Below are 25,092 nucleotides of genomic sequence, written 5' to 3'. Positions count from 1 at the left end.
TTAAATGGAAGTCTCTCTTCAAGAATGCTGGCGTGAAGATTCCGGATGCAGGTAAGAAGTTTGAATAAGTTCTTGGTTTTCACCTTCCTCTTCTCTTCTTTCCTTACAGGTGTTCCAGGTTCGAGGCGGGCGAGGCTGGAGTCCAGGTGCAGGAGCAGACACGGTGAGCGTTCAGCTGCTGGTATGCAGAACAACGCGAAGCATGTATGGCTGTCCGGGCGTGGCTTAAATAACCTTGGAAGAAGTCCCAGGTAAGTATTCTTCCACAGCCCCACCCAAGTAACAAAATAGTCCCTCCAGAAAAATAGTCCCTCCTAAGCCTCATTTGGCTTGGGTCTTCATGCAGCATGGTCTGCATCAGGTAAGTGCACCAAACACTTTCCTTTATGAGCCTGGCACCTATGGCGCCAGGACTGATGTCCAACATCGGCCTGGCGCCAAAGGCGCCAGGACAGAGTCCAAAGAGCCCCTATAAGGGGCCGCTGGGCTTTTACCCGGGGGCATGATGCCTGCTCCCGGGGGTGCTGGGCCTGGCCTGGTGCTCCGGGGGTAGGCATCATGACACCTACCGTCTATTCTTCCACATCAAACCCCAGTTCCTAGGGTTGATTCCTGGATTGAAACACTAATCAATGTGCACAAAGAAGCTAAAGAAAACCTAGAAAGGGCCCGAAGAGACATTAAACATTATGCTGACTCCAAAAGAAGACCAGGACCTTCCTATTCAATAGGCGATAAGGTCTGGATATCCTCAAAACTCCTCCGACGTCACCTACGACCAAACAAATTGGCTCCCAGGTATTACGGACCCTTTTCTATAAAAGAAATTGTCAATCCAGTGGCCTTTCACCTCCGACTACCAGAATCATGGAAAAGGATCCACCCAGTATTCCATACTTCTCTGTTGAAGCCATATGTTCAACCCTCTCAAACTGCTCCAAGATCTACTCCAGTGATTGTCAATGACCAACTCGAATACGATGTCTCCAGAATTTGTGATTCTAGGTACCGACGTGGTCAGCTGCAGTATTTGGTCGAATGGAAAGGATATCCACCTAGTGAGCGCACCTGGGAACCCATATCAAACATGAATGCCCCTAGGCTGAGTTGAAGATACCACCTTATCCATCTAGGCAAACCCAGAAGAGCTGGACTTCAGAGGAGGCATGCTGTCATGAACCGTCACATGCGTCCCTTTTGGACCTTGTGGTCCCTGACCCATAGAGCACTGAATGCAGTAACCCTCCCAACATGGCCGTCGAATGCGAAACGCAGCTTGCCAGCCTTTATGCTCCACTCTCGGCGCACTACTAAACAGACACATCCCCGCGGCTCTGCGCGTCTCAACGCTACTGCTCGCCGTAGCTGGACGTGTGCTGCCGGAGTTCGCTCGGGGCTAATTTCGTGAATTCTGTATCCCGGTTCCTTGATTCCTCTTCCTTTCCTTTCATCCTTCATACTTTACCGAACTTTCCTGGATTTTCGCCTGCGCTCGAGTCATGACTTCCGTGCCTCCGCGCGCGGACATTGTTCCTTCCTGGCTCCGTCCTGGACAATCTGAACAAAGCACGCTGGAATCCGAAGACCCGCGCACGGGCTTATACAAATTCCGGACCGTGCGAAAGAAGTCACAAAAGAAGGTCGCAAGCAAACAGGAAAAACTGGTGAGAAGGGGAGAGACTTGTGACACCTGCACTCTTGTCGCGCTTCTGTTCAGCTCGGAGGGCGGGGATACTCTCAGGTTCCGCTCCCGTTCCCTTGCATCAGGGAGACAGAAGCCCCCATCGCCATCTGGCTTAAAGCTTTCACGTGCCCGTTTCCTACTTCACGGAGCAGACGCTTCTTGTTGCCAAGGACTCAGCCAGGTGCCTGGAAGTTGGCATGGCAACGCTGGCGTCCACTCCATAAATCTGTGTCCCGCCTTTCACGCAGAACGTTATGCCCAGTCACATGATTATTTGTTCTTAAGCACCTCCCCTTGTGTTGTTCGCTGCTTCTGAAAGTGTTTTGGTGGCGTTGTTTTGGACTTCCTATTGCCTTTTACGGATTACCCGACCTGGACTTCCTACGACCTGCTTGGATCAACCACTTGTACTTTGTTGCCAGCTCCCTTCCTGACCTCGGACTGCCTTTTCAGATTCCTTTTGCCTGCCGTTCTGTCTGCATCGTTTCATCTAGGATTGTGTGATTTTGACTTGGGATTTTTGGACTTTGTGCTTTGTTACTTTGGTACACGGACTAGAGACTTTGCATGTGTGTACCTGGACTCTAAGGCGTCCGCGCGCCATCGTGACTGAGGTTGGGACTTTTGTTTACTCCATTTTGGATTAATCCAGTGCTGCTGTGTTTTCTACAAACCTTGAATCTTGTCACCCCAGAGACAGGAGTCTCATACGGTAAGACTGTGAACTACCTTTGCTTTAATACCTTTGCTATCTCGCTTTCCCCTGTTGATTTTTCGGTTGTCTTGTAACAGAGAAGATCATGGGTTGCACAGTACTGCTTACCTGACCTTAATTACGCTTGCCCATCCATACTACAGGTCAGTGGGTTTCTTGACTTTGTCTTCTCCTTAGTTACACTCTGTTGCTTGAGGCTAACCTGCTCAATTCTGCTTTTCAGTTTACTGGTGCCTCATTCTACATTACGTGCATCACGACCTGCAGAGCATGTGTATCCTGTGTCTCCTGCCTTTTCATTAATAGACCAATCTAGTTGTCACGTTTCCACAATCAGACAGGTACATTTGTGAGAAGGCTTCACCATCTACACTACGTGTCAACTCGCTCCATCCTATCATTAAGATTGCATCTGACAGCAACTACCAGTAGTGCTAACATCACATCTACCAACATTAACATATCCACAAGTAAGCATTCCAAAAAATTCATTTTACAAAAAATGTTCTACCATAGAATCCTTCAGAACCGTATATAAACAGGGGAAAAATCACACTCACCCCTTCAAACTTATTGCAGAAAACTGATCCTGGATGCTCTCGTAGACAGTGCAATGTTCCTCAAAGGGAAATTATTTATATTAATTTTAAACAGAATGAAACCACTAACAAAATTAATTAGTAAACTACAAAAAGTACTTCACAACATATGCAATATCAACATAGATACTTTTGCAAATGTCTGTGCAGGTGAGTGGATTCACACAACCAACACAGAGCCATATTTCAATGAAGAGGCATACAAACATGAGCAAACAAACCCAATTGCCATACATAGCAGTGGCCGAGGGTATAAAAGGTAGACAGTACCATTATGGCAGAAGAAACGCTGATTGCAAGAATATCCCCAACAAACTTACAATCAACTCTCCATTCCACCGTACCAATCCGCCCCGTCTACAAATGGCTGTGCACCTCATTGTGTAACGTACGAAAACAATCCTTCAAATCTTTGCGGCAGTTCCTCAATCAATATGTGAAAGCCAAAAACAAATTCTAAATTAAATTATTACAAACCATGGACTCCTGTCCAGTGCGCAAATACACAGGACAATGAGGACATTCATTAGCCTGCATTTCCGGGCCTGCTTGCAAAATTACCTTCCACCACATCAACATGTTAGTAACACACCATTCTACTATGCGAAATCTCGTTCAGAGACTGTACTATGCAAAAATTCCTGCTTTAGCACTGGAGCATTTAAATCACGTTCTCCTATATGGTACAGCCAAAGAACTACTGGAAGAAATAGAGCACATCCAAAGCGAATATTTTAGAAGTGAACAGAACTTACAAAATCCAGTAACTTTAGAAGAGAGTAGTGACAACCTTGCAGATGCCAGCCTTCTATTACACAAGTACAAAAATGAAATAGCAAAGTTTAAAAGCAGATCTGCTCAAGTGCCAAACCAAGTATGTGTGTGTTGTCGCAGAACTTTTTATACAAAGAGCACCAAAACTGTACATACAATGTACAAAATAGAAGACAATGAGGAATCCCAATGGTTCCAATTAGTTCTCTATCTTATAGCAGAAAACAAATACGACATTACTAATCCCTCGATACTTTGCACATACTGCACTGGAAAACTTGACAATAACCAAATGCCTTGACGGGCTTTCACTAATAACTTGGAAGTATTCCCACTTCCAAAACCACTCCAACAGCTTAATTTGTACGAGAGCATTGTAATCCAAACAGTGCACCCATTTCAAGCGATAATACGCCTTCAACCGAAAATAGCCAAATTGCCCCCTTCTGAATTACTGAAAGGCATTTGTGGCAAAGTAGTTTATTTGCCAATAGATCTTCAAGAAAATGTAGACACTGGGAGTGCAACGGCCAATAGATCAATCTTTGATTATCCTAGGGAATGGTGTACCTACAAAAGACAAAATAAATGGCAGCAACTAGTATACTTAAACAAAGTTAGAGAAGCCCTGCATTATCTTAAAGAGAACAATGAATGCTACCAAGAAATAAACATTGAAGAGAACCTGAGAGAAACCACTGAAATAGTTCAGGATTCCTCATCAACTGGCCAATTTGATCTTCCAGATCCTACTACAGCCTCCAATATTTTAGACCAGTATACAATTCACCTACTGCACTCCAAAGACACCATAGACGATGCACTGGAATCATATCAAATTCAGCAAGCCAAAGGATCTCCAATCAGCATATGGGAAAAAAGTGTAGAAGCACAAGCCTTTCCTCTACTGTTTCCTACAGGAAAAGGTGGAAGGTATGATGAAAGATGCACACAAATAACAGCATCAGAATACCACTCTTTACGAATATATTCTGAAGTCCCCAGATCCAGACAAAATGTTGAATACATATTCCACCTCCTGTTTGAAAGTGAACTAGAAACTCTATGTTACGGAGTTGCACCCACATTGAAAACAGGTTCCAATTTTTTAACATGTCTGCTACGTAGCTTCTTCAAAAGGTGCAAGAGAAAGATGAAGTTTTACAGTCAAGTATTACAAATCTCTTGGCAAACAGGCGTGGTACGAAAGAATATTGGTTCCGACGTCACGCAGATGTACCATGTATGCTACGCAACCTTGGCCCACCCACATGGTTTGTCACTTTAAGTTGTGGAGAGTATGCATGGGAAGGCTTGCACGATTTCCAACGCATAGCAAACGAAAACAAAGAAGGGATAGACATGAAAACACCAGGAGAACTCTGCTCTCTTGACCTTGTAAATGTGTCAAGGTACTTCCATCACTGCTTCATTGCCATGTTGCATGTTGCACTTCATCTGTAAAGAAAACAATTCCTCCCCTCAGAGAAGTGCAACACTTCTTTTGGAGAAAAGAATATCAATCCATAGGAGCACCCCACATCCACATGCTTTTGTGGATTAAAGATGCTACTAATTTGGTCAAGACAGTGATGCCACTGTTTTGAAGTTCATTCACAAATATGTCACTTGAGAAATCCCTTCAGAAAGCGCACATAGTGACCTACATACACACATTTTGCGGTTTCAAAGACACAAGTGTGCCAAGTACTGTTGGCGCAAATATAAAAACATAGGCAAATACTACACCAAATGCCGCTTTGGTTTCCCTAGACCAGTTTCTGCAAAAGGACAACTAAACAGCTTCATGTCTTCTGTTAGACATAGTGTGAAAGGCAAATTGCCTAAGAACACATACTGCATAAAAAGAACCAAAGCATCAAAGCACATCAATGTTTACAATGCAATCATTACCCTCCTGTGGAATGCAAACATAGATGTGCAGTACATTACAGACAATTCCACTGCAGTTATGTTATGTTAATGGATTTGCACATTGCACAGTACACTTGTATAAAGCCTAGTACTTGTAAAGTACTAATTATGAGGGTCAACAAAGTACATAAATATCTGAATAGGAATGCAATACCACATTATCAAGTACCTACCCTAACATGTTATGTTTCCTTTTTATCACAGACAATGAAACAAAGATTTCTCCTGCACTTCCACATGCCACAACATTCAAATCTGCAATTTCAACAGTATTGTACACTGAGTTAAAAAAAAAGGTGTACAGTGCCTCAAAAATATATACAGTGAGTATATGATTATTGGTATCATGCTTCTTTGTCATCAGCAAATTGTATTTCTATACACATATTTCTGCAATCCATATGGCAGTGTCACAATCTTGTGTGCATGGCCGTATTATGCTGCGGTGACTGTGGCCAGGCCCTACACTCTTGGGTGTATGGCATCCGGCCTCCGGCCATGCACCCAAGAGTCTAGGGCCTGGCCACAACCACTGCAGCATAATACGGCCATGCACCCAAAAATCTGACAACTGACCACAACCCACATACATTAGGCAACTGCCTGAGGCCCTACCCACTTCAGTTCACATACTATTACACTACTTGCACTCACTGCACAGACTCTCATACACCCCTGAATCGCAGGACAGTCCAATAAGCCAACTGCCACACACTCTGTCCACTTCTGTGCACATACTATTACAGTATTTGCATCCAGTGGGCAGGCCTCTAGGCATGCACCCAAGAGACTAATAGCTGGCCACAAGCACCACAGCATAATACAGACATGCACCCAACAATATGTACGGAGTGTTGTGGCAGAACTGGCTCTGGTTTGGGGTAAACTCTTTATGAAACATGAGGTTCCATAGTTGTCATTGGACTGTTCAGTGGTTGTTCGGGATAAGAAGTGGAAACGGAAGAAGGCCATGCGATCTAAGACGGTGGCGGACATTGTGGCATATAAAAAGGCCAGGGCGCTGGTGCAGAGGGTGATTTGGTTTCATAAGAGGGAATATTGGAGGACTTATTGTGGTGCCCTTTCTGGTGACACTTGTATGTCGCAGGTGTGGGCGAGGTTTCAGGGCATGACGGGCCAGGTGAATAGTGGATCTCTGATTATTACTGTTATGGAGTGTGACTTGGTGGATGATGCTAGTAAAGCAAAGGCATTAGGTGTGCATTTTGTAGGTGTACACAATACGAATAATGATTCCCTAGAAACTAGACAGGCAATTTCCAAAGTTATGTCTACTAATCAGTGCGTGTTAAACAATGTGGAAGGTTAAACGCCCTGTATGTATATGTCCTTTACTGTGAGTGAGTTGCGGGATGCATTGAGGGGGTGTAAGAATTCTAGTCCAGGTGAGGATGGGGTACGTTATGTTTATTTACAGCATTTGTCGGATGTCTGTTTGATGGTGGTATTGCAGCTGTTCAATATGGTGTGGGATAATGGTATGCAGCCCAGTGGCTGGAAGAGGGCTATCATCCTGCCGATACCGACACTGGGGAAGCTGGTTAGCTCCTGTGGGTCTTATTGGCCCATTGCTTTGATGTCCGTTTTTGTAAGGTTATGGAGAAAATGGTGTGTGGTCGCTTAGTGCACTTTTTGGAGTTGGAGCATTGACTGAATATGCTTCAGCATGGGTTTTGTAAATGTAGGTAGGTAATGGACGCTGTAGTTGCTTTGGCGACAGAAGTTCAGGAGGCCTTGTCCTGCTGGGACATGGTGGGTGCAATTTTTGTAGCTATGGAGAAGGCATACGATATGGTTTGGAGAGGTGGGTTGCTCTTTACGTTGCAGGAGGATGGTGTTAAGGTGAAATTATTTTCTTGGGTTAAGGATTTTCAGGAGAACAGGGTGTTTCGAGTGCGAGTTAAAGACGCGTTATCCCAGGAGTTTCTGATGAAGAATGGGACGCCTCAGGGCAGTGTGGTTAGCCCTATCCCGTTAAATATCACGGTGGATGCCCTTATACAGAGGAATCAGGAGAGTGGCTGTAAGGTTGGATTCTATGTGGATAATGGGGTGATTTGGGTGAGAAGTAAGTTTGATGGGGTGATTCAACGGAGATTGCAGAAGACTTTGGATGTTATGGAAGCTTGGTGTCAGAAATTGAGTTTTACGTTGTCCTCCTCAAAAACGGTTTTGTATGTTGTTTAACAGGAGATGTACCGGTGTCAGTTTGGATCTCAAGTTGAGAGGGGATGTGTTGGCACGAGTGTCGGAATTTCGGTATCTTGGTGTATTTCTGGATGAGTGGTTGTCTTGGAAGTTACAGGTGGAGAGGACGGTGGAAAAGTGTAGAGGGTGGCTTAATCTGTTGAGGGAAGTACTGGGTCAGGAGTGGGGAGGAGAGAGGAGTATGAGAATGTTATATGTAGGAATGGGCAGGAGTGTGTTGGAGTTTGGGGTTCAACTGCAGGTTAGTTGATTCTGCTTGGTCTGTTGGACAGTATCCAGGCGAGGGCGTTGAGCATTGTGACAGGAACAGTTCAGTTGTCGCCTACTGAAGCTGTGCAGGTGCTGGGTGGGATGTTAAGATTTTACTCTTTGTGAGTAATTTTTCTTCTTTCAGACCATTTCAGTACGCATTGATCAACCTGGAGCAGGTTGGGAGATGAACTCCCTTGTAGACCATCCTACACACAGTAACAGTGTTTTAGCCCAGAGGACGGACCTTGTTCCGAAAGGCATTGGCTATATGAAACCTATGGATGCTCACTGCCTTTTATGATGGAATAAAAGAAGTGAGTAAAATAGTTTGTTTTGAAGAATATAATTTGAGGATGGTATTGACTATATTGAACTGATGAATATATATGAATTTGGACTCAACTTTATATGTGAGGTGTTAGAGAATATGGTCGGTGCAGGTTGGACCCTGAACATTTTTTCTTTGCATAATGTACCCTTGTGCCAAGGGCTTTTCCCCCCACTTTACTCAAAAATATGAGATTGATTGTTTGACACATAAGTTGACCTAAGTAGTACAGTGGTGCCCACCTTAAACCATGCTGGCAGAGATGTTGCCATTGGATTTGAGAAGGGATGAACTGAGTGCTAAATATTGGTTTAGATGTATATTACTGTGTGTGTGGCACCCTGTGAAGAAGTGCCTAGTTGTTAATTGGCTTCATGTCTTGGAGTGGAAAGAGGGTACTTATGGGTTCCATGCTGACAGGCTGGTGAAACGGATGGGGTGGAGGAGTTGCATATGTTGGAGAATGTGGACAGGGTGATGTTGCCTTTCTGGACCTTGTATAACCCAAAGATATGTTTGGACTTGGCTATGGTGGTGGTCAAAAAGAGTGGTGACCAGGGGGAGATTATGAGACTGGCGTTGTGATATGTGGGGGGGTACCCAGGTGTATACAGACTGTTCCAGGGATCCAGAGAGTCAGAGTTGGCATGGCCTGTTACTTTCTGGAGTTTTGGATGACTTGTCGATTGGGTAATGTGTCCATTTGCATGGTGGAGGTAATGGCTGTTAATATGGCAGTGATTTGAGTATTGGAGAAGCAGTTGGCTAGGGTGGTGGCGTTTGTGGACTCGATTAGTGCGCTGCTAGCTATCAAGGATGGGAATGGTGATAGGAGGGATATAGTCATGATTATAAGACAGCAGTTGGAGACTTGTATTGTGGTGGGCACGGTGGTGGAGTTGGCTTGGGTTACCAGTCATTGTGGGGTTTTGGGTAACAAATTGGCGGACAGGGCAGTGTACGAGGCCATGAAGAGGGGGGTGGTGGAGGTTCTCTTCATTGGGCCTTACCAGGGGGTGGTGTGAGGCGGCATGGAGGGAAGGTGGCAAGATCGTTGGGATATGAGCATGAAGGGGGAGCAGTTGTATGCAGTGGACAGGAAGGTGCGGGTGCAGAGTTGGCACAGAATGAGGAGACAGTATTGAATAAGCTCAGGGTGGGTCATGCGGGTCTGACAAGGTGACGGGTAGAGTTGCCTCTGTGGATTGTGAAGCCTGCGGTTGCCCGGAGACAGTGGCTCACTATATGTTGGACTGTGTAAAGTATATTGTGCAGAGGGAATTGCTTAGAGCCAGGATGAGTGGCATTGGGGTGGTAGTCCTATTTGTTCCGTATGAAAAATGGGTTTGAGGATAAGCAGTGCAGTTTCCTTATTCAGGTTTCTATGGGAGACTGGGAAGTGGGCAGAGAGTTAGAGGCTGTGCTTGGCTGATTGTTGTGTCTTAAGGCGAGCATCATCTATCCAGATTGAAATCGCCAGTCCAGATTTCTGGAGCTATCCCAAGAAGAAGGATCAGTGTCTTACAAACATCAACATCCGCTGACGCCTGCAGACTCCGTAACTAGGTATTTCGATTTGTCATTGCAGCGCCCTGCTTGCTCTTTTTATTTTCTCTTCATGTCAAGGACTTCTTTTTGTTGGCCCTGAGGGAATTTGATGGTTTATGCGAGGACTCTATAACAAAAGGTACTTACTTCGGGTTAGGGAAATGTCTACCATATCATACTGAACACTATGATCGCTACTGAGTCCTTCTCTCACCCCTTGCAGCTCCCAGTCCAGTTATCAAGCCCCACGCCAGAGGTTCATTGTTATGCCGCCTCTGCCGTGGGGGACGGTATTAGGGGGGTATGTGGATATCATTATCCTGATGTCGTTCTTAAAGGGTGGTGGCGTTGGCACAGCCTACTTCACTCTGCGAGAACACTTGACGTCCAAGACTGTCAGACTAAGCTGACAGTCAGGAATATCTCACCAGGAAATGTAGTTGGTTCAGGTGCCTTCAAGGGACCACCGGAAGTGACTGTGCTAGAGCTGAAGCAAGCACCACTCCCGAGCCAAGAGGTACCCAAGGAATAATTAAGGAGAGGGGATACCTGCAGGAAGAAAAGAGGGGTGAGGCGCGCACTCCAATTCCTCGCCAATATACTACCTAAAAAAAGAAAAAGAATAAATGGGTTAAATCCCAAAGTGTCCAATTCACTGGGTTCGATCCCAATTGTTGCAAAAATATTCACAGCGTTAGATCTCAATTGTTGCAAAAATATTCACAGGGTTAAATCCCTTATGCTGCATTGGTACTGTTGTTCTCTGAGTATAATGACAAGTACAAGGTTCCAAGGTTTTCTTTAGGTTACAGACGAACCGTTGTGGAAGATAGTTTTAGGCATATTTGTTGAACAGAGCCGTTTTTGCACAAAATCAGGTAGGAGGGTTCTTCTTGGAGGGAGGGCTTTCCAGAGGGTGGAAGCTCCCAGTTGTCCTGGATGTGGTCGAGCTGAATCTTCAGGTCGAGGAGAGCGGATGTGATATGTCCGGGTCCGAATCCAGACTGGCGAGTGCCAAGTAGATTGTTGGTTTCTAAATGGGTTTGGAGTTGTGAGTAGGTGGTGCAAGTATTTTCGGGAGCTATGGTACTGTCGTGATAGGACAGTAGTTAGTAGGCAGGGTGGGGGGGGTTGAGGAAGGATTTTTTTTAGGAGCTGTGTGACCCAGGCTTATTTTATAGAGTTGGGCACTGTGCAGGAGTTGAAGGATGCGTTCATAAATTTGGCAATGATGGGCGCGAGGGGGTCTCCACACAACTTGATTAGGTGGGCTGGGCAGATGTCACCTGTGCAGTTGGAGGTTTTGGATGGTGGTGAGGGCATCTGCCAGGGAGACATGGTGGAAATGGAAAGGGGAGTTGGCAAGTGGGTGTGATGGGTATGGAGCCAACCAGGTTTGGTGGAGGAGAGCAGAGATTTCTTGAGAATAGTTTTGTCTCGGAGGTTAAATGATGTGTTTGCTAGGGTTGATTGTACAAGGGAGCACCAGGCTTTGTCTTTTGGAAAGGTGGTGGTAGGCGGGGGGACTGGGGCTTCAAGCTCCTTGAGAATTTTTTAAAAGCACTTGTGTGCTGGAGCTGGCTTCTTTGATTCGGGTGTTGTAGATGCTGGCTTTAGTATTGATAATCTCTGTTTTGTAGGAGGTAGCAATGTTGCTTAAAGCCTCTTTGTTGGAAGGGGTAGGTTTTTCCTCCAGATGTGTTCACGTTTCAATTTGCGGAGGGATATAGGATGCCACCACAGTCAGGTGACAGCCTATGTCACAGTGAAGGGTGCTCCGTCCAGGCACGGGCACAAGAAAACTGTGGTATTTTTCTTATTACCTGGGGAGTCCCGGTGACTCCTGCAACACAGAGGACAGGATAAATGGTTTTACAACTAACAGACAGTTGTGCTGCTGTTTTACAAATTAATAGTTCAAAGGGTCAAGAAAATCCTAAAAGACATCCATTCTGAAAGTCAACAGTGTTTGCCCAAGATCACAAGGCACTGCAATGCATTCCTTTACTTGGTGCTGATTGATTTCCGCCAAAGAGGCCGTCTTCTACAACTTTCACATCCCACAATTGACATAAAACGGGCTAACTCCTCAAGACCTTCCTATTCATTCTCTTGCCCTACCCTGTGTTATATCCGCCCTACGTCCCGCAGCGCGGTGACGTAGGGCATGTTAATAAAAGCCCCGCCCCCTGAGTGGGAGGCAGTTCCGGGCGAAGCTGAGCCAGCGTGTGTGTGTGTTTCTTTGCGCTCCCCTGCCACGGCCGCGCCCAGGCCATGCGGCCTTCTTGGACCGGAGCCAGCCCCTCGTGCTGGGCCTCCGGCACAACGCAGGACATAACAATGGCGACGAGGAAGTGAGCGAGCATCCACGCGCTCCGGAGACCACACGGTCGCTCCGTACAAATTTTTGGACACCCGGTGGGGGCCTCACGACCACGTGACCCCCACCCCCCAAAAAAAAAAAAAAAAAAAAAATTTTTTTTTTTTCTCTTTTCATCCCCTTTTTCCACACCTCATCCTCGCAGGGTGAAGAAAAAAAAAAAGAGTTTTTTTCACGTGTCGTCCCAGGCACCACCAGCACGTCGTCTCCTGCACCAATCCATCGGAGCACATGTGCCGGTAGGACGCTGCATCACCACAGGGCACGCACGAACCTGAAAGGCAGACACTCGGCGACTGAGCGCACGCATCACCATGGCGACTGGGCTATCTACCCCTGGACCTTCCACACCGTCCAGAATGGCGGCAAACCTGTCCATGGCGTCACCACCGCCTCGCACGCAGGGAAGTTCGTCGACGTTGATCCAACCATTCGACCCATTCACGGACCCATCGTCCAGTGGGCCCAGATGGCAGCTATGGCTACAGAAGTTCGAGATGGCCATGGAATGTAAGGACGTCACGTCATCCAGAAAAATGAAGGCTCATCTACTCCTTAGTGTGGGCGACGAGGTGCTGCGCATCTTTAACTCCCTGGAGGTGGACGACGGCCAAGATGCATACCAGAGCGCGAAGGACGCTCTGACAGCACATTTTCTCCCGCAATTGAATCCAGACTATGAAACCTTCATCTTCTGCACGACCATCCAGGCCACCGACGAGACCCTCGACGCCTACCACACGAGGCTGAGGAAGCTGGCCATGTCGTGTGAGTTTACGAACACTGAAAGGGAGATTAGGAGGCAAATCATAAATGGAATTCACTCGGAGAAGCTGAGGCGTCTCGTGCTCAGTGAGAAGGGTATCCCTCTACAGCGCATCCTGGAACTGGGCCGACAAAGGGAGCTTGCCCACTCCAGGGCCGCAAACATGGAAGTGACCCTACAAAAACTCCAGCCGTCACTGTCCACAGCATTGGTGGCTCAAATCTCGGACAGACAATCAACGAGGAGCGAATATGGCAGCGGTTACACCCAGAACAGGTGGCAGCCTCGAGCACCAGGACCAACTGAATGTGGATGGTGTGGTGGCCAAAGGCACGGAAGGCGAAATTGCCCGGCGCAAGGCACCACGTGTGGAGCATGTGGCCGGAAGGATCACTACGCGAAAGTGTGCAGATCCGTGAGTACGCCGTTGCAGCCCCCACAAGGATCCCAGGAGAAAGGGTCATCGAAGAAAAAGAAACAAGCCAGCGCGAGGAGGGTAGCGGTAGTCAACTCCTCGACGGAAGAAGAAGGAGATGATCTCTCAGCCCTACGACAAACAGCAGGCACGGAGAACGAAGGAAAGGGCCGAAAGGTATACTTAGTATCGACACTAAACCAAGGGCCAGCCCAGTCGAAAAGAACCGCCAGGCGACGAAAATGCATGGTCAACATACAAGGCCAGGACATACAAATGACCATCGACACAGGGGCGTCGGTAAACGTCATGCCAACCACCGTTTTCCGAACCCTCGCTCCACGACCCGAGCTAAAATCCACAGACACTCGACTATTTGCCTACGGCAGTCGAAAACCTCTACCAGTCATCGGGAGGTTCCGCACCACGCTTGAGCATGGTGAACAGAAGTTGTGGTCGAAGATCTACGTCGTCAAGGCGGGAATTGAAAGCCTGTTGAGCGGAGATGCGGCTGAAGACCTGGGCGTGGTAAAATTCATATGCCACGTTGACGACACATCCGAGGTCGAGAACTTTCTCAGGCAGCACCCCATGCTACAGAGGGGGATAGGCTGTCTCAAAGGAAAGACCATCAAACTACATATTGATCAGTCAGTGCAACCACGCGCAGTAAGACACCGACGGACACCTTTCCACATGAGGGAACAAGTCGAGAAGGAGTTAAGGTCACTCGAAGCCGCTGGTATTATCGAAGAAGTCACGGGACCAACACCGTGGGTTTCCCCGATGGTGGTCACCCGGAAGCCCAAACAGCCAGGGAAAGTTCGGATCTGCATTGACATGCGCCTGCCCAATGCAGCCATAAAGAGAGAGCGACACATAACGCCGACAATCGATGAAATAATCACTGACCTCACGGGATCGTGTGTGTTCTCGAAGGTAGACCTAAAGGCGGGGTACCACCAGCTGAAGCTACACAGAGAATCGCGCTACATCACCACGTTCTCAACCCATTTGGGCCTGAGGAGGTACAAGTGCCTGAGTTTCGGCATATCGTCGGCCGCGGAGGTTTTTCAACAAACCATCCAGGAGGTCATCAGAGGCATACCAGGGGTACTGAACGTGAGCGATGACATCCTGATACATGCACCGGACATCAAGGAACACATCGTGAGACTGAAAGCACTACTGGGCAGGTTGGAAAGCGCCGGACTCACAATCCATCGAGAAAAGTGCGAATTCCTAAAACCAGAAATTACGTTTTTTGGATACCGGTTCGACCGCACCGGCATATCGCCTGATCCCCAGAAAGTGGCGGACATACAAGCTGCCAGCCCCCCCATGACTCCCACCGAGGTGCGCAGTTTCCTGGGTATGGCCACCTACTGTGGCAGATTCATTCGGAACTTAGCAACACTATCCGAACCACTGAGGGAGCTAACAAAGGCCAGCACCAAGTGGGACTGGGGACCCGAATGCCAGGAGGCATTTGAGAACATAAAAGACTCCCTGTCAACGGACACCAGGATGGCCTACTACGACACGGACCTCCCGACAGAACTATTTGTGGATGCCAGCCCAGTCGGACTCGGAGCAATCTTGATGCAGGTCGCGAAAGAGGGTACAAAAAGGTCGATTGCTTATGCATCCAGGGCACTCACTGCAACGGAACAAAGGTACTCCCACATAGAGAAGGAGGCAATTGCCGTTCTATGGGGATGTCGACATTTCCACATGTACCTATATGGGCGCAAGTTCACGGCGATCACCGACCACAAGCCCCTGCTACCAATATTCATTGGGTCATCGGCACACCCACCAGCCAGAATCACCAAGTGGCTGCTACACCTCCAGCAATATGATTTCGAACTTGTCTACCAACCGGGCAGCGGCAACCCCGCGGACTTCCTGTCGAGACACCCACGACCAGCCACCCAGCAGGAAGTGTTAGTTGCCGAAGAAACGGAGGAGCACATCTGTCAAGTGGTCCACACCATGAGGCCCAGAGCGATAAACATCGAGGATATTACGACAGAAACCCAGAATGACCCATGTTGCGATCTGGTAAAGGATGCCATCTTGTCAGGCAACTGGAAAGACTTCATGTCGCATACACGCAATAGAACCGAGGGGGCCAAGGCGTTCCTAGCAGGCATGTTCACGGTTCGACAAGACCTCTCGATCACTGAGGAAGGGCTCCTGCTAAGGGGTGACCGCATCATCATACCCCCAAGGCTGCAAGACAGGATAGTTGCCCTAGCGCATGAAGGACACCAAGGGCTTGCAAGGACAAAGGCACGGATCCGACACAGGGTTTGGTTCCCTCACATTGACGATCGAGTGGAGGACTTAGTGAACACATGTCTACCCTGCCAAATAACGAGTGGACCCCCTGACCCAGAACCGATCCTATCGGCCGAGCGTGGCCGGGCACGATGGGAAGCGATCAGCATTGACTTTTGCAAAATCAGAGAGGGGCTACATCTACTGGTGGCAATCGATGACCACTCACGATATCCAGAGGTCGAGATACTGGAGTCCACCGCCGCGGAAGTGGTCATCCCGGTGATAGAAAAGATGTTTGCCACCCATGGTCTGCCCACGACCATTAAGAGTGACAATGGACCCCCATTCACAGGGGAGGAATTCAGGTCATACCTACAGGAACTGGGCATCAAATACCACCATATCATGCCAAGGTGGCCGCAAGCTAATGGGGACGTCGAGCGTTTCATGAGAACTATCAACAAGGTACTCCGAGTATCTAAGGCAAACGGCAGCCCACGGAGGATCGACCTGTTCCGTTTCCTAAGGAACTATCGTGTCACCCCCCACAGCACCACGGGCATACCACCCGCTGACCTTATGTTCGGAACTGTCATCAACTCGTCGATTCCCCATCATCCAAGCAGAACCCCTGACGACATCGACCATGCACGTGTGGAAACGAGGAGAACACGTGCCAATGCTCACATGAGCGCCAAGAGAAGAGCAAGGCCCTCGAACCACAGAGTGGGCGACCAAGTCATCATGTTGCGAAACCCCACAAAATCCAAGATGGACACCAGGTATGACGAACTGCCATGGACTATCAGCAACCGGCGTGGGACCATGATAACGGTCACACGGGGAGGTCGGGAAGTAACAAGGAACGCCTCCTGGTTCAAGCCCGTGCCCCAGCACCTCTGGACGGATGGCGAAGGGCACCACGACGACAACGAGCAACAAAGCAGCGACGGGCCGGCGCAAGACCCCCAGGAAGGATCTGCGGGGGATTGCAGCTGGCAATCACCGAGACTACCCAGCAGTGAGGACACATGTACTGAAGGTGAGCAGACTGACGAGCCGAGCGGGGACAGCCCCCAAGCGAAGCGGTACAGCCTGAGAAAGGCCACGAGGCCGCCTGCGAGGCTGAATGACTATGTATGCTAATCTCCCCAGCAGTGGCAGAAGTGTTATAGTTGAGCACGCGGTTTACGTTTATGTTGTTTAGGTCATGTTGAAATAAAGGAGGAATGTTATATCCGCCCTACGTCCCGCAGCGCGGTGACGTAGGGCATGTTAATAAAAGCCCCGCCCCCTGAGTGGGAGGCAGTTCCGGGCGAAGCTGAGCCAGCGTGTGTGTGTGTTTCTTTGCGCTCCCCTGCCAAGGCCGCGCCCAGGCCATGCGGCCTTCTTGGACCGGAGCCAGCCCCTCGTGCTGGGCCTCCGGCACAACGCAGGACATAACACCCTGCTAACCTAGTTCTCTGCTCTTCCTTCGCTCTTTCCTTCCACACAGTTTACTGACTGGCCGCCTGGTGTACCTCAGGTCCCAGGCACCCCTGCCAGTCCTTCTGCACTTGCCACAAGGCCCTGGACCCCACTGCATTTGTAATAAAACCTTGAGAGCTTCTCTCGCACTTCACCAGTCTATTGAATGGGCGCACTTGTTCCCCTACCCATACTTGCCTAACCTCTGGAATTTTTCCGGAGACTCTGGAATTTTAGGCATTTCTCCGGGTCTCTTGAAAAGACACGGCAATCTCAGGAATGTTGTTGGTCTTTCCGGGTCCCGTCATATTCTCCACCTGATTGGCTGCCGCCGGTAGCCAATTGGGTGGAGGAGGGGACGGGAACCAGAAACGGCACGAAATGTCCATGCCCACTTTGCCTCAATGCTACCGTCGTAATAATGCTGCTTACAATCTATGTCATTAGATTGAAAGCAGAATTATTTCGGTTGCGGCCACGCCGCCGCCTTCATTTTGCTTACTATAGCACTGAAAATCATTCATTAAATGCTATGGTAAGCAAAATGAAGGCGGCGCCGCAACCGAAATGGATTGAAAACAGCAGTATTTCGGCTGCTGCTCCGCCCTCATTTTGCTTACCATAGCATTGAATGAATGATTTTCAGTGCTAGAGTAAGCAAAATGAAGGTGGGGAAAATGTTTCTAATGACAGCTACAACAGTTTACCTTTTTTGACAGGTGGCCGGAGTCTCGTGGAGCTGTGGGCGGGGCATAAATCTCAGGCATTTTGATTTTCAAATGTAAGCAGGTATGCCCCTGCCCCTCCTACTTGCAGATCTGTATACAGCCCTGCTGGAAGATTGTTCTGTCTGTTCTCCCGTCTTCACACCTTAATATGCACTTGAAAAAACGCAGAATCGTCGGCAGGCAAATATATGCTGTATCTAAACTTCCCTTAATCTGCCTGTGCAGACCGTTATCGTCTGAGAAAATCAAGGGCTCTTCGCGACTGTTCACTTGCCTGTGTATAGGCGCTATATAAATAAACATTACCATAATGAGTAACTCAAAAGCACGATGCAGTGCACGCCACTGAAATAAGATAATTTGACACGTCTCCATATGGTGGATGGGTGATTTTAGGGTTACCCGAAAGTTGGCATCCATGTAACGCGAAGCAGGTAGCAACTAGTTGAGAACACTGCCTGAGATAAAACAGCGGTATAGGCTTCTTTATTTCCGTGGTAATATGGGGGGTGGGGCTTGCAGCACGAACATCCAACATACCAGCCCAAAAATGTCTGCAGTGAAGTAGGTGGCACAATTCTACACACACGTGTATGGTATGGTGCGTGGGTACCCACTCCAAAGACGTTTTGAAAGAAACACAGATTTAAAAGAACTACAACTCCCAGCAAGGCCTTGCGCCCTGTCAAATGGATGTGGGCGGGCTGCTTGAGAACGGCAAGCGATAGAAGGCACGCAAAATGGCGTCTGGAGCGTAATTTCACTGTCGAAGAACCTATGCGTTGCCCCTTTGGTTTGATTTTGGCGGGAACCGTTCCAGCCCGAAGGCCATTTTGGGTACGTTCCGGTGGTGGCCATTTTGTAACGAGGCCCCGCCGGTGGCCGCCATTTTGTGAGGCTTAGCAGGGCCGGTGGCCGCCATTTTGTGAAGGCCCCGCCGGTTGTCGCCACTGCCATGGGTGTGCAGGGACTACAGGAGTTTGTTGAGAAGCGCTGTCCGGGCGCAGTGGTGCCGGTGGACCTGCTAAAGCTGGCACGGGCGGTATGGCGGGGCTCACCGGGACCACCGCTGCCTCCCGGAGCGTCGCCACCTCCAGCACGGGTACTAGTGGACGCAGGTTCAGCTCTACAGAGGCTCTATGGTGGCTACCAAACTGACTGGGTTTGCGGCGGCCAGTGGGGTGCCATGCTGGGTTATCTGTGGGCACTCGCAGGTGCCGCGGGGCTTGAGCTGGCTTTGGCGTTGCCCGGAGCCCTAGGAAAACCACGTCTACCCGAATGGGCCCGCCGAGCCCAGGCAGAACGCCAGACTGCACAGCTCATCGTGGGACACGTGGGCCACAAAGGCACGCCGCCCCCTCGAGCCTGGTTCCTGCCACCCGCTTGCCTACAGCACTGCTTGAGACTGGCGCTACTTCGCTTCAGGGTCAAGGTGAGCTGGATGGGTGGACTGTAGCGTTAGATGTGATTACGGTGGCCAGCGAACCTGGTGTGACAGGGTGTGGGAATTATGGTTTGCTAGATCTGCACGAGTCTGCTCAAGGGGGTGGGACTGGACGGGATATTTGAAGTTGAGTACACGGTTTGGTGGTGCATGGTCTAGAAAGCAAGGGACAAGTAATGCTGATGAAAGTGAGGATCTTTTGTGGGGGGAGATTTTTTTTTTGTTCTTTAGTACGTGTCGCCAGCTTTAGTGTGATGAGTAATTTGTTAGGAATCTAAGAAGACTTGAACTTGGCCGCTCGTTGTAAGGGAGCGTGTAGTGTACCCGAGAAAGCGTGGCCGGCAGTAGTAGGAGGGAGGATCTGGATGTGAAGGCGAGGCGATATTTTTGGGGGCGGGGCGGCGATTGGGACGGCAGGTGGTGCTTCCGGTAATTAGATTGTAAGGCGAGAAGTTAGAGCACAACCTTATCCCACCGGCATTTATTCTGTTGTCCTTTGTCTTTAGTTGCCCCCCATGACAAATGTCACTTACTCTTTCGTTGCGTAAAGCTCAATTAGCAGCTAAATGACTTAAGTATTTTTGCAAACACACGAATCCTCATCCGATTGGTTAGGGGGCAATAGTACAGTTTTGTGTGTCAACTTTCACCATGATAGTAAGCTCTTTGTTGCTAACTGAACGGGCGATGTTAACGAACCGTCGGCAGTAGCAGTATTGCCAGCCAGGTCTGAAGAAAGAAATGAACCCAAGCTACCCGCAAAATAAGCCCCAAACAAGCACAACTCGACGATAGAAGTTTGTAAAGTTAAGTAACTTTGGTGTTTTTCTTGCTAGCACAATGCGTTTTTGGTAACTTCTGGGCAGTTGCTCCAGTGGTCCATCGATCCCTTGCGAGTTGCGTGTAACGTGTTGTTCAACAGCAGTATGGAAGTGGAACATACAGACCAGTTGCTGTGGGGCGGGGCTTCGGTGTCCTATTCGGTCAGCTAGGGGGCGGGTTTAGAGGGCGATCTGCTTAGTGGTGGTGCGCCCCTGCTGTGTGTTTATATCGCCACCCAGCTTCCTCCTTTGCTTGGAGCGATGGGGGGTGGCCCCGGAACCGTTTTTGTAATGTTTTTTTTTCTTCTCACCGCGGCATGCATGCGGCATTGCGGGGTAGTGGGCTAGTGGCTTGAGTCCAGGACGTTAGGAATTTACGCGGATTTGGGAGTGACGCTCACGAAGGGGTTTAAAACAGGCGCACACACGCCCCCACCCCTCACGACTGGCATAGTCTAATGATATATGATATGGCATTTGTAACGCGCCTATACACAAGTGTTTCAAGGCGCGGCGGGGGGGGGACAAGGGCAAGACAGACAACGATCCTACTAGGCCAGGTATCATTCAGACCGTGCAAGTGCAGGGGTAGGGGAAGGGAAAAGTGCAAGGGGAGGGGAAAGTGCAGTACAAGTAAGTAGAATAAAAATAAATAAATAAATAGGGCCAGCTAGTGGCAAGTGCAAGATAAGTGCAGGCAAGTGCTGGGAAGTGGGGGCTGTAGGGATACAGAGACAGTCCCGCAGTGCAGGGGATGCGATGTCAGGCAGGCAGTGCAAGTGGAGAGTGGCTGGGCCCAGGACCGAGGTCGGTGAGAGTGGCCCGGTTGCAGATTCAGTGCAATTTCAGTGTAGAATTTAGCAGGGGAGAGGGACAGAGAAGGCGGAGGCAAAGAGGAAGGTTTTGAGGTGCTTCCGGAACCGGAGATGGTTCTCCTCAAGTTTCAGGAAGGCTGTTCCAGAGGGAGGCCCCTGCCGCAGAGAGAGATCTACCCCCAGCTCGTTGCTTTGAGAAGCGGCTGACCCTGAGGGAGTTGGAGACGGATGAGCGAAGGGCTCGGGAAGGAAGATATTTAGGGAGAGAGAGTTGAAGGTATTTTAGCCCCAGGCCCCAGAAGGCCTTGTGGATAATGCAGAGGGTTTTGAACTTAATCCTCGCAGCCACTGGGAGCCAGTGTAGAGATTTCAGTCCAGGAGAGATACAGTCCCTGGGCTTGAGGCCAAGGACAAGTCTCGCAGTTCTGTTCTGGATGAGTTGCGGAGGGCGGAGAGTGGAGGCAGGCAGATTAAGATGGAGGCTGTTACAGTAGTCCAGCTTCGAGAGAACCAGGGCTCGGGAGACAGTGAGCTTCTGGGGGAAGGAGAGGAAGGGAAGAATACCTCTGAGGAGGTGCAGCTGGTAGTGTGACTTCTTAGAGACGTCAGATATGTGAAGAGAGAAGGAGAGTGTAGAGTTGAAGATGACCCCGAGGTTTTTAGCCTTGGAGGTAGGAGCAGGAAAAATGCCCACCACCGGCAACCAGACAGCCCCAATATACCGCTCTCCACCCGCACCATAAGCACATGACCACACCAAAACGCCAGAGATGCACCCCTTTCCCCAGACCAGAGCCACGAAGCACAAACGACTCCACTATAGATCCTTTCTGTGCGATGGCTGACATCTCTGCAGGGTGGTATGTTAGGGCATTAAAGGTGATATAGGTGCACAGGTTCTGCTAACATCCCAGACACAGCTGAATGCAACACTCCCTTGAAAACAGATTTGTTTTACATGTCGGCTGCAGTTATCCTGTGCGTGCCGTGCTTCCCTTCGTTGCAGAAGAGTACTTCTTTTTTTTTTTATTACTTGTATATAATCAAAATAAGATTTTTACAAGGACTCAAACATTTCAGTAGCACGAAAGAAAAGTTCATGATAGACATCACCAAGGGGACAAGAACAAAACAGTGCTTTCACCAAAAGGGATGTACGAAAGTCAGATGGCAGTATTCGATTTAATTTTTTCAATCGCTAAATTCAAGAGTACTTATAAATACAGCACCTTTGACACGAAAAAGCAACGTTCTTGCTACAGGATGCAGCGCTGACTCTACTTGAACTTGTCTCCACGCTTACAAACTTTTTATTCGAAGAAGTTGTGATTTTGCAATCTAATGTAAGGCAAGGATTGTATGGAAGGCATTGTATGTGACCTGCATCAGGAGTGATGGTGCAGGTCAGAAGCACCCGGGTCTTGTGTGATGATGTTCTTCAATGGGTTTGGAGATGTGTTATGAAATGGGGAGAGCCAGACGTCTGATCATTTGAAGTGCTTTGTGGAAACCTTGGTTAAATAAAGCATTAATTGTTGGCACCTGCACGGGAGTTAGTACTTGCATGCCAAGGGAGTGATTGGAAGGCTAGAGGGCGCAGGAGACTGCTCACTCTCGGAGCAGTCAACCAGAGGGTGCTTTCAGACTTTAAGGAGAACTGCTTGTAACTTGGCTGCACTAGTATAGTCTCATTGGAATGCATAAAGAAGTTGGACCCCCCCCCACATCACCTGAAGTAAGCCTGCCCCTCTCAGACTTCAGCCGGACCTCCTTAAGTCCCGGGAACTTCTCTCCCCTGCTAACCACCCCACTGCCGCTGAGACTGGTGGCCTAGATGTTCATGAATCTTGCACGTTACCAGACCCCTGCCCAGTTGACACCATCCCCCCAAACCCCAGCACTGCCCTTTGGGCCCCCTACCTGCGGCTGTGCATCCGACCCCTGGGATTCCTCTACCCTAGCACTCGGCCAGCGGCCTCCTCCCCTGGCACTCCTCAGCACTTCCCTCCTGGCCGCTCATAAGCACTGCCCATACCTTGCTCCCTCCCCCGTCTCCACTTTACTTCACTACACTTGCACGTTCGAATGTCACAAGCCCTAGTAGGCTCGCTATTGTATATTAACTGTTTTTGACCCTTGTTCCCTCCCCACTTGTTGTGTGGTGCCTGGAAACACTATTTTGTTGTATAGGCGCCTACCAAATGCTCAAATATATATATATATATATATATTAAACAAAAAAAATTACTTCTATGATACAATGCACCTTAATGTCTTTTTTGAAAGAGGCTCTATGAATCTCTCCCAAATGGTCGATTGAATTGACTGGTGTGTGACCAGCAACAAAAGTGGCCAGATGAAGCTCTTTTTTGTGACCAGATGTGTACATTTTAGGACCAACAGAAAACCTGATAATGGTATGACCAAGCAAAAAGGCACAGCATTTTTCTTGTGCTGTCAAGTCTGCACAAGTCTGCAGAATCTACAAGCAGCTTTGTTTCCGATCTCCCTGCACAGTCTGGATCCAATCTTTCAGTTGTACCTCATTCTCCCAGTCCTTGCAGTATCACATTCCATATTTACTACGAGTTGGATGTGCCATTCTAATCAAAATAGAATGGATTTAGCAAAGTATATACTTGCACAACACAAATACTAAATACAGACATGAGATATGATGGCGTTTAATAAATGCGTTCACATATAACAAATGCGTTCACATTTAACTTTGGCTGGCAGACATGGTATGAACAATTAATACTTCTCTCACCTTGTAGTAGGACTGTAATGTTTGTCATTCAAAGTTGAGAGCATACATGTGTCCTTAACTGTTAGGTGGTCCTGTAAGGTGGTAAGAAAATAGGTGTTCTACCAAGTAACTGCTATGTTTCAAACAAATGAAGCATTTGCCCCGTCCCATCTTACCTTCTAGGAATAACATACCATTACACTTATTAACGCATGCATTAAAATGAAACTTCCCCACCCCCTAAAAGACGTCAATGGCATGTACATTTAATACATACCTCATCTTTATAACGGCGTAATGTAGAATATTAAAGGATGGGCGGGTGGCCCTTGGCAGTCAGGTGGTCCTATAAGGTGGCAAGAAAAATAGTTATTATAGCAAGTAACGGGTATATTTCAAACAAATCCTGCATTTGCACTCCTCCTATTTTCACCTCTACTCTGACCACCTCAAAACAAGAAAGTGCACAAGACATGCCAATATGTTTTGCCCCATTAAAGGAACACTGCAGCAGGTGACTTCCCGCGAATGAAATAGCCGTTGTATGAAATAAATATTGATGTAAAGGGAAAACGATTACTAGCCAATACAGCTAATCGGAAATGTGCTGCTCAAGTTTTACTATGCCACAGTTCAGCAGCAATTCACACCCATTAGTGGACGGGGAATTGGATAGTTATGACGCGATTAGTAAGAAAATAGATGCATTTTACTGTTGGGCACAATTAACTATACAGGTACTAACTGCACTTGCAGCACGTAAGTCGCTGCATTGCCTAGATGACACGACCAGAGCTATTAATATGGTGTTATTGTAGAAAACATGCACTGGAGGAAAAACCACTGAATACTAGGGAAAGCAGGCATTGCGTTCAATATGGTAAAACGAAGTGTGGAATTTGGTCTGCCCCCTTAAGCGTGGTGGAATGATATGTTTTGAAAAATACAGGAATATGGGAATAGGTGGGTGGATACTGGATTGCAGTTGGGCTCCTTTTTAAAATTGCTATTCATGATATTACCCAAGGAAATACATTTGTAATGCATGAGGAAAGAACACAAAACCGTCCAACACATTTGGCTAGATTGCCAAATAGTACTAATGAGCTAGCATACACATCCTGCCAATAATACTAATATGCCAGAAAACACACCCA

General features: G+C 48.3%; 1 protein-coding gene and 1 long non-coding RNA gene across 5 annotated transcripts in view; one reads left to right on the top strand and one right to left on the bottom strand.

Annotated features, from left to right (window-relative positions):
- The window catches only part of LOC138567274 (uncharacterized), a 47,340-nt gene extending 29,644 nt beyond the window's left edge, over positions 1 to 17,696 (bottom strand). Inside the window, exon 1 of the long non-coding RNA XR_011302150.1 lies at positions 17,577 to 17,696. This is a non-coding gene — a long non-coding RNA (uncharacterized lncRNA). The remainder of the gene's footprint in view (positions 1 to 17,576) is intronic.
- Positions 17,697 to 18,806: 1,110 nt separating this feature from the next.
- FAM120C (family with sequence similarity 120 member C) overlaps positions 18,807 to 25,092 on the top strand; it is a 1,585,006-nt gene continuing 1,578,720 nt past the window's right edge. For 3 of the 4 annotated variants that reach the window (XM_069645311.1, XM_069645308.1, XM_069645310.1), the window contains exon 1: positions 18,807 to 19,538. In XM_069645311.1, the coding sequence (XP_069501412.1) occupies positions 19,062 to 19,538 (477 nt within the window). In that variant the 5' untranslated portion in view covers positions 18,807 to 19,061. The remainder of the gene's footprint in view (positions 19,539 to 25,092) is intronic. The other variant, XM_069645309.1, reaches the window with a different exon arrangement.

This window comes from Ambystoma mexicanum, chromosome 2p (assembly GCF_040938575.1).
Source record: "Ambystoma mexicanum isolate Mex_15411 chromosome 2p, UKY_AmexF1_1, whole genome shotgun sequence".
NCBI lineage: Eukaryota > Metazoa > Chordata > Amphibia > Caudata > Ambystomatidae > Ambystoma > Ambystoma mexicanum.
This window is presented reverse-complemented; position numbering and strand designations above follow the sequence as displayed.